This window comes from Temnothorax longispinosus, chromosome 2 (genome assembly GCF_030848805.1).
Source record: "Temnothorax longispinosus isolate EJ_2023e chromosome 2, Tlon_JGU_v1, whole genome shotgun sequence".
Classification (NCBI taxonomy): domain Eukaryota; kingdom Metazoa; phylum Arthropoda; class Insecta; order Hymenoptera; family Formicidae; genus Temnothorax; species Temnothorax longispinosus.
In genome coordinates this window covers 9,457,423-9,467,952 of record NC_092359.1, presented here as the reverse complement: position 1 = coordinate 9,467,952, position 10,530 = coordinate 9,457,423, and the positions used below count along the sequence as shown (strand labels likewise).

The window sequence follows — 10,530 nt, the reverse complement described above, 5'->3', positions numbered from 1 at the left end:
ATAGTACTTATATGCATATACATATATATTATTAATAATAGTACCCGAATTAATCGTATTATTAATTAGTTCAACTAAAAGGGCAAAATATAGCCGGGCTCGAGGATGGATTAAAGGAAAATTACCAAAAGAAGATTTCAAAGAAGATTTCCTTATCGTTGAATATCCTTCTCTTCTATCTTCTTTCTCTTATTTCCCCCTTGTGTTCTATACAATACACACACAGACTAATAGGGCACGGGAAGGAATGTGAGCAGAGAACGGTAAGTAAAATGATTGATTAGTGAGCAATGCTATAAAAAAGTGTAAAATATTAATACATCCATAAGGAGGTAAATAGGCATTTTAATATCTATAAAAAAGAAATTACGTGAAATATAATTTTATCACAATTGAAAATATAATATGAATGAATATTAGGGGATGGTGACTAGAGACATACATATAAGATGATTAAAAGCTTTTAATTAATGATAGACACCAGGTGTATGATGTCTATTTGGCAGGCACTTATTTATTAACACCTCGTATACATGATTCATCTGCTATTCTGCTCTAATAATGCGTCGCTCCGCAAGTCCGTGAGCACTGAGCAGAGGCTGTCATCTCTCACATGGCAGAGTTCCGAAACTTATCGCAAAAAGTCGGAAAACCTTTTTGACCACGATTACATCCAAGAAGACTAGAATTACATCCAACTGACAAAATAAAGTTAACTATTTCTTTTTATAATTCAAAAACTAAGCTTCGGAAAAAATTTCGGAAAAGGAAAAATCGTCTCAGATTTGAGTTCGAAATACATTTCAAGATTGGCTGCGTTTTGCCGAATCTCTGCTTAGCTAAGCACAAAGTAGCAATTGAAAGTAGCAATTGATTGGTTCTTACCTTTGGATCCAACCAATTACACTTAATTGCTACTTTGCGCTTAGCTAAGCAGAGGTTCGGCTGAACGCAGCCAATAAGTGATACAGGATTCTATTCGACGGCTGCTCCGCTGTGACCGTTGTGCACCCGCTTCGTGAGTTTCCGAACGCCCAGTTCCGTGTTCGGTCCTGGCTGCGTTGAGCAGCGCCGAACAGCGCCGAACAGCGCCGAGGCCGCCGAGTCGCGAACGAGTGCGCGGAGCGGAGCGCGATCGCGTCTGTTGTCTGTTTGTGCGTGCCGTCCGGTCCGGAAGATTAGAGCGCGAACACGTTGTGTTGACGGGCAACGGGCTGACAGCTGGAGCGGACCTCGTATTTCTTCCTTCATCTTTTTCCGCCGCGCCGAACATGATAACCGTCGTTCGACGGGCGACGACGCGCCGGACAATCCCCTAGACGTAGACGAATCGGACTATAAATATCGGAAGGAGCACGAGGCGCGACGGGGATTTAAATTTGGATCGTATATCGAGCGGCGCGGCACAACCGGCCTGCTGAGGTGCTGAGGGGTAGGACGAGGACTATTTTAAAACGATTGGGAGGCGGCGCTTTTATGTCGGTTTCGATGCGACACGCATCCGCGATCGACATCAACATTAGGATCTTCTTCACGTAGTCTCCGTCTTCGTCGTAAACTGTCGTTAATATGGGAATAATACTGTCCAGATTTCAGGTGAGTACCCGAGAGCGGCCGAGCGTGTCGAGGTTTCCTTCTGACGCTTCCGTTGAGGTTAACGTGGCCAACGTACGCCAGCGTCCCCCCGCACTTATCTAGCCGTTCGCCGAACGATCGCCAAGCAATATTTCCAAATGTCATTCTATCACCTATTTATAGCCGTGAATCCGTTTGGATGACGACAGACCCGTAATCGTGTATAGACGGTTATAACCTTGGCGCGAAACAACTTTGAGTTCTTTTTTTCTAAACGAAATGCACGTAGCCGTATATAATTGTATTATCTTTTTTAAAAAGTCATGTGTACGTATACGTATATATTGTGTGTATGTAACCTTGGGTTCGTCGTGTGAGGCGATTTCTCGCCTCGGGTGCCCACCATTGTCATGAGTAAACAAAAACGGCGATAAATTTATTCCGCAGGATATTGTGAAAGACCCAAATTAACATTCAATGACGAACTTTGTTCTAATTTAGACGCGTCACCGAAGGAATTATGTTACGGATGCGCGAACGATACGCAATATGTTGCTTCGTAAACTGAAATCGAATTATTTTTTTACTACGGATTTGGTCAGCTAGCTATGTAATTTATTTCCTTGTCTGTGCAGTCATGCTGGAGTCTGTACAAAGCCCGCTCTATAAATATAGAATATAATATATATTTTATCAAATATTATATTACAGAAAAATTTATCCCAATTTTATTTTTATTTTTTAAAGATAATTTCTGCCGTTATCGCGATTTGCTAAACATCTCTATGTAAAGACATGTATTTATGGGTATGAGTACACGCGTTATAATATAAAATTTATGATTTCCAGAAAAAGAAGACGACCATTGAAATTTTAGAGAATCTAGATGCAGTAAGTATTATTTTGTTTGTTGTACCACATTGCGGTAGATATTATAAAATGGCATTACATAACTTTCTGTTTTAACAGCAAATCAAAGATATCCAACAGTATGGGCAGACTACGGAGCAGAGACACAAGAAGATAGTTGGAACCATCATCATCTATGGCGTTATTCTTTATATTATGATAGCCTTCATCTTTTACTTTTGCTTCTTCCCAGCTTCGTTGTACGATCAGCTCTTTTATATAACACCGTTACTGTTTTTTCCGATTTTGTAAGTACACAAGTGCGAGACACTTTCTGATTATAATTGTATAACGTATGGAAATAATGGAAAAATTAAGCTTGTTGTATGCAGTGCATGCAATGTAAAGAAATTGATGCCAACAATATGAGCAAAAAGAAGGTGTTATATTGATTTATAATTTATTCTGAAATAGTAAGGAGAAATTATATAAATATTTCGACTATACTAAGTCTTCTTCAGATAAAGTGATTGTAATCAATACGATTGAAATTAAAAGGTAGCCATAACGGAATAAATTAAATTTAAATTAATACTAAAATTAAGTTAAAATTATGTTTTATTTTTAATTCTTGAAGTATGTAAGTTTCGTAGTAATTTTAACTTAAAATCATTAACTTATGCACTCCGTTATGATTATTTTTTAACTTTAATCTTATTTTTTATGATCACTTTATGTACTGATAAATATTTATTATTAGTATAGTCGAAACGTTTACACGATTTCCTTACTATTTGAGAATAAATTAATATCACACCTTCTTTTACTCGTATTGTTGGCCCATTATTTCTTACATTGCAGCACATGGACTTTTTGGATAAAAAATGTAATCAAATATACATATTTCTCTTTCAGAATACTTTTAACAAAGAAAATGGTTTCATGGTATTACAATCGTAAAATTACTCATAATCGAGAAAAATTGTCTACGATTATAACAGAGAAAAAGAAGATATTAAACGAAGTTACTGAAACGGAGACGTACAAGAAAGCTAAAGAGATATTATTAAAATTTGCACCAGATGAATTAACCATGTCACCTGTGAGTAAACGAATGTTGTTTTTATTATTATTTAAATGTCAGTTAAATATTTCGATTATAATAATGTCAAATGAACAAAACTTAAAGCTAAAAATATATAATTTGTGTCATCTTATGTTGTACTTATTTTTTCTTATAAGTTTGATTTTATACTTATTAGGTTTTATTTCTTTTTTTACAGTTAACTCCAAAGGTTTGTCGTCTTCAGAATTCATAATACTTATGAATATGTTCGAAAGTATAATAAGAGTAAAATATACATAATACATATGTGCAATTTAATTTTGAGGGAATAAATTACAAGCTATATTAAAAAAAAAATTTTTTTTTGAAGATATATGATATAAAATAAACATACAAAATTAATGTTTTTGATTCTGTTTTTAGCTTACCCAAAGAGTGTCAGCACCATCTGAAACACCTCGGCGTCCTACGCCACAGGCTATAATATCTCCTCTGCCTAGTGAGTTAAGAAGAAGAATTATACCGACTCAAAATTACCCACAAAATATGCAGATTGGTGCATCTGGTTCTGGTCAACCTACACCTATCATTAGACCGATTAATCAACCTTCAAATACTCCTTTCCAGTCTAGAATAATTAATCCTGCAGCCATAGGTTTTCGTAAGTAAATATATAATACTATAATGATTTACAAAAATATTCCACTTATACATATTCTATGGTATATTGCACATTAGTTCTATTAGTCATATAGAAATAATTAACGATCGCATATATGACTAGGATCACCATTACCACGACCTGTATTGCCGCATCAAAGAACAGTGATCGATCGTTTGGTTGATTATTTAGTAGGCGATGGTCCTTCAAATCGCTATGCTTTAATTTGTCGACAATGCGAGTCGCACAATGGAATGGCTTTGAAAGAAGAGTTTGAATATTTTGGTGAGTAAGATGCTTGCTTGTCTTTTAAAGAGTTTTCCCCAAAATATATTTAAACAGACAATATTATCTAATATATATATATTTTTTGCAGCATTCAGATGTTGTTACTGCGGTTTCTGGAATCCTGCAAGAAAGCAAAAGCCTTTTGCTCCAAAATTAGAGTTTGATAACTCCGCTACAGCTTCGAATACACCCGAAGTTAATTTACCTCCTAATACAGACGAAGAGACAATAAAACTTACTGAGCTGGAAACATGCACACAATCAGATACAGGTATGATTTTTCTTCATTTATATCGATTTCTCTACTAATTTTATTTTAATCTAATTACTGCCAATGTTTTTAGTTTGTAGCATAAATAATAAAACTAGTATCTATATTTGTGCAATTTTTTATTCTTTAGACTCAGATATTGAAGTGGTTGAAAGACCAGGCGAAACATCTGACACTCCTGAATCAGAAACTAAGGAGTTATTAGATGAGAATGAATCTGATAAAGTACAGTCGTAGCATAATTTTTTGAATAAATAGCCTGAAGGCGAAAAAGAATATTTATAAATCAGAATTTCAAGTAAGTTTGATAAAAATAAAGAAGTAAGCACACAAACGCGCGCGCGCGGAAACGTAAATGAAGTAAATTATAAAGTATGTTGACTTTTTCTTAACACATAATGAGAGCTAGAAGTGTAAAATATCTTTTTAGATCATAGATGTAATTGTCAATTGAAACATTGCTATTAATAGAAATCGTTGCTATAATTTAAAAATAACAAATATATGATTGTTGGTAATATACGTAATGAAACTTATAGACTTTTCGTATCTAAGTTTTGATTATATAGCAGTTGCAAGACAATTTGTGGAAAATGTATGAGGATTCTATACTTATGATTATAAACGATCATTATCATTCCAAATCTTGATTTGCCTGGCATTAAGGTTGTTACCGAATGCAAAAAGGCTGAAATAAGAGCAAGAAAATCATTAGTCTAATTTTTTTTTAAATATCGTAGATTTCATAGAAATATTTATATGCCACAATATTTATATGAAATTACGTTTCATTTTTACGTAGTTTTTGAGGCACAATTTAATCAAATGTAACAAAATACTTTGAACATTGCACACATGCGAAAAGTTCGTGTTGCATATCAATTAATAATGTATTTTTTATAAGACTGCCTATCTTATCTGCAGATCATTATTCATATTAGGCTACAAATTTTTTTGAGAAGCTACGTTGATCTTTTCTTCGTATATTTTGAGCTCAACCAATCATGCCTTTTATCTGAATACTGCAATAGTTGCATACGTTGCTTTATTAAACGAAAAACGAACTTTGCGTTTTCGCGTATTAATTATTTAAGAAATAGTTTAGATATAAGGCTATTGTGAAACATGAGTTTTGTTATGTGAACATATGGTTTTTTGAAAAGAAGGAACAAAGAAAAATATGCATTTTACAACAGGTATTGCCTTTTTGCATGAAAAATTATTTAACACGTCGATAGCTTCTAGATTATCTAGAAATAGTATCATGATAAACAAGAAATCTGAGAATGCGCTCTATATTGTGTTACTTATGATTACACTCTACTGTGATTCTAGATAGGCTAATGAAACTCATGATTAATGTATATCGGCTCGTATTCGACCTTAATGTAACTGTGAATTGTAAAAACTATGAATGTGTGATTGTTTCTCATTATATTGTACTTTTTTGCTTCCTCAATAAGGAATTGTACTGTCATTTTAGTGTGATAAATTTGTACCTATGTAGAAGAGCTACTTGAGCGATTTGCAAAATTCTTGATATAATACAAATTTTAGACAGAATTCAACTTAGTTTTCTTTCCTCGCCTTATCTGCGTAGTTGTTACATTCTGCCAGTAATATTAGACGTAATAACAATTTTTTATTCCGTTCAAGTGCTATTAATATTAATTCATTTCGTTTTTGCTTAATTTCGAGTATCGTAAGTCCCTCTGCATATATCTGAGTGTCGGATATAAAGGATTTATAATTCAACGCCGATTTCGATTGGTTTTCTATGGAGAAATGCTCCATGATAATGATAGGATTATTTGCTACCCTCTATCGAAAAGTGGCGATCGAATAAAAATCAACGATTTCTGGTCGGATTTGAAAGCGGATCTTCGATTTATTAGAGTAACGCACCTCTCTCTGCGCCACGATCGCCACATTAATTTATTCACTTATATGTATGTACAATTTTAATTAGCCTGACCCTGATCCCCCTGATCTCTTGTCCACCCGTTGAAACTCCCGCGTTTTGCAACGCGTCATTATATTTTACTGCGCACGCGCGAAAAATTCGGTACGGTTCTCACAAAAGATCCTCGATCCTCGGCGATGTTCTCAAAAACATCAGGCTGCGCTCGTGTGGGCGCGCGCGCGCAAAGCTCCACTGCTCCATGTGTAAATTGGCCTTAACTTACGCGTCACGCGATAAAAAAAATAATAGTGCCCATTCGTCGGCGGAGACCATATCGTTTGAGGTAAATCTAACGATTTTTCCGGCATCGCTGTGTAATTCGTCGAGGGACGCGCGTATATCGCGAGATCGGACATCGGCCGCGATGTCCGCGTTAATAGTATCGCGTGATACACCTTATCGTCATTGATATCGACGCGAGCGTGTCGGGTTCCCGACGAGTGCCTCATTTCCGCCAATTTTCACCCGTGCCTACGCATAATGACGTGAAGCGTCCTGACGGAACGTTTCTAATTACGATTTAACGATGACGAGACGTGGTATCCGTGTTTACCGTGCGCCGTAACGAATCACGATATTAGGTAAAAGTCACGAAAAGTCGAAACGAATTGTCCTTGATGAGCCGTTTCTCGGGCTGCTCTGGCGGACGCCATGTCCATTCACGTACGGATGATAGTCGCGCCGATCACACGACGATTTGACGCTTTATTGCGAAACGTCGAATGTGTATTACATTTTGCGCGAACCTGACCGCCTTGTTGAAAATGATCTCATCTAAACGTGCTTTAGGCTCCACTTTGGGTGGAGTCGATCTATCGACTCCAGCAAGTGGTAGTTCCCTAATGTTGTTCCATTTCGACGTTGGCGATGATATCTCGTTTCTCTACAAAGAGGGTAATAATTAAAGTACTTAATAATGCGTCTTTTGCAGGCCAGTAAACATGCCGGAATTGACGGAGCTTGACAAGGCGGCGAGCTCGGAGCCTACCAAGGTGGAGCTGGTGGGTATCGGCTCCGCGACCGACTCTGACTCGGACGATACTATTCCGGAATTGGAAGATGCCGGCACTCCCGGTACCGTCGGTTTTCCCGGCACAACGGTCACTGGACTTCCCATTGATATGGTGTCCAAGGCTAAGCAGAGCCGCGGTGAAAAGAAGGCCAGGAAGCTCATGAGCAAGTTAGGATTGAAGCCGGTATATGAACTATTGAATATTTTAATATTCTAATAAATTCATTTTGTCATGTCCTCGAAATGGGTTGCAATCTCGTAATCTTTCATTCAAAACTTTTAACTTTTTACCTTTTATGAAATAGGACATATGGGATCAAATTTAAGATTTGCTGATTATAAGGGCCACTTTGATCAAGCTCCGATTAATTTAATCGTTAATTAGTCCACTAGAAATGACCAATCGCATTTGTCAATCTGCTTAATGAACAAATGCGATTGGTCATTTCCAATGAGCTAATCAATGATTAAGTTAATCAGAATTTGATCAAAGTGGCCCTAAGTGTATTGTGACGTATCACCTTTTATTTTATATTCAAGCCAATTTTGTCTGCTTACAGGTTCAAGGAGTCAACAGAGTGACCATTCGTAAATCAAAGAACATTCTGTTTGTTATAAACAAGCCGGACGTTTTGAAGAATCCAGCTTCGGACACGTATATAGTATTTGGCGAAGCAAAGGTAAGAAATGAAACTATGACTGTAATCTAACAATAAATATTGCATATTTATTGAACTTCTATGATGATTTACCAGGTTTCGCTAATTATAACAGAAATCGAATGTTGACAAAACCTTGGCAGACTGACATTTAAAAATTATATATATATATATATATTTGTTACTACATAAATTTAAATTATTTAATATATATTTTTAATGTTTTAAATGTATTAATAATTTTCTGTATAGATTGAAGATCTCAGTCAGCAAGCTCAGGTAGCAGCGGCTGAGAAGTTCAAGGAGCCACCAGTTATACCAGCTACTGAGGCTGGCGGTAGCACTACGGTAAGATATATTATTTGTAGTTACAGAACAAAAACTATATATGTCCATTTGGAACTGAAATATTATTGTGTAATATCATTTATCGTTACTTTTTTTACTTTGTTATGCCAGGTTGTTGCTCCTATACAAGAAGAATCAGAAGAAGAGGTAGACGAGACAGGCGTGGAGGAGAAAGACGTTGATTTGGTCATGTGTCAAGCTAATGTATCGCGAGGGAAAGCAATTAAAGCTCTTAAGAATAATCAAAATGACATCGTCAATGCTATCATGGTGAGTTTCAAAATATATATTCGTACATTCATACTGCACACATTTAAGTATTTTTACATAACTACATGATGATCGTTTCAAGGGTTTCGCTTATATTTTTACTATCAGAATAAAAATTATGTTGAATACATCTTGGCAGGCTGACTCATTTTTTATCAATAAACTATACTCGACAGATGTAGGAGTTGCTGATTAATCTGGTTATATTTTTATTTCAGGAATTGACAATGTGATAGAGCTGCTTAGAAGTAGGATGTGCTACGTGATAGCTGGCGTTCCGAGATCATAATTTCATTATATGTACCAGAAAGCGTCGTTTTTTTTATTTCATTGAATTGAAAGAACAAGCCCTACGATACATTGTGACAGGAGCTGGATAATCTGTAATTGTCTCGAAAAATTGAATCCACATGTATATACAAAATTCGTGTAAAAGAAAAGGTAAATACATTAAGATCACTATATATTTTTGTTTTTTTATTGCGTATTTAAAAAGCGTATTAAATCGATATTGGTATTTTTGAGTTTTCTTATTCGTGAAAAGATCCGACAACTGCAATTATAAACAGATGATATTTATAAGATGGAAAAAAGAAAAAAATAATTGGTTGACCATCTATGGTTAAAAAATACGGTGGATAATCATCCGTCGGTATTCAACTGACTCTCTGAAATTCAGTCATAGAACAGCATATCGATAATCGATATATTAAAAGATGATAAGAAATATAAAAATAACTGATGATATAATCAATCCTATTTAATAATTTTAATTGTAGGATTAATTGAATCAATACGATATGCGTATTGTTTATACGAAATATTTAAGAAATTTATGAAGATTTTCTCACACTTATATAATTTTGAGCGAATTGGTATACGAAACTGACACGAGATGGCTTTAACAGTATCTTGTCGGTGCTTGAGAATAGAGACCCTATAATAAGAGACTGGCTATAAGACAGTTTTGATTGGTCCGCCAGTTTTGTAAAAAGCAAGAGAACAGAAAGAGAAAGAGATGTAAAAGAGAGAGTACAGACAGGATCTCTACTTGAGAAATTGCCATCGTAATATTTTCCACGTATGGCATATGTAAAGTGATTAAAAAATAAACATATTTAGAAGAAGTATGATAAATATATTTATTTTAAAATGAGTATATTTTAATTAAAAGTGTTGATACCGAATTTTTACCTTAATATTGTAATTTTACATAGATCTCTATACCGTTATTTTACATTATTCGGACATTTTTCTTTAATTCACTTAAGAAATATTTGTAATACGCTCTAGTATTCTCTTTAAATTTTCGGAACACACAAGAGATCGCATGTATAATATAGATTTTTTTAAAGGAACGAAACTTTCTTTGTTACTCTGCGTGTTTCCGGTTATTTTACAAATATCTGTTGAAGTTTAGGAATCACAGATATCGAATCAGAATGTATCCTACGGATATATAGGTATATATATCTCGCTAACAATGAATAAAAAACCGCGGTTGGGGCGATCCCTCGCCGCAACGTGACGCCACGACGTTCCACGAGAAGTTTTATAAGCCGTTTCGC

General features: G+C 35.3%; 1 protein-coding gene across 1 annotated transcript; it reads left to right on the top strand.

Moving 5' to 3' along the window:
- Positions 1 to 1,082: 1,082 nt before the first annotated feature.
- Nacalpha (nascent polypeptide associated complex protein alpha subunit) lies at positions 1,083 to 9,426 on the top strand. The gene is given in 14 exon segments (XM_071771219.1): positions 1,083 to 1,596; positions 2,425 to 2,466; positions 2,545 to 2,732; positions 3,340 to 3,526; positions 3,708 to 3,719; positions 3,914 to 4,151; positions 4,275 to 4,436; positions 4,528 to 4,710; positions 4,841 to 4,940; positions 7,581 to 7,869; positions 8,246 to 8,365; positions 8,597 to 8,692; positions 8,804 to 8,962; positions 9,181 to 9,426. Coding segments are annotated over 14 exon segments (1,818 nt in total). The 5' UTR covers positions 1,083 to 1,569; the 3' UTR covers positions 9,196 to 9,426.
- The last annotated feature ends 1,104 nt before the right edge of the window (positions 9,427 to 10,530 follow it).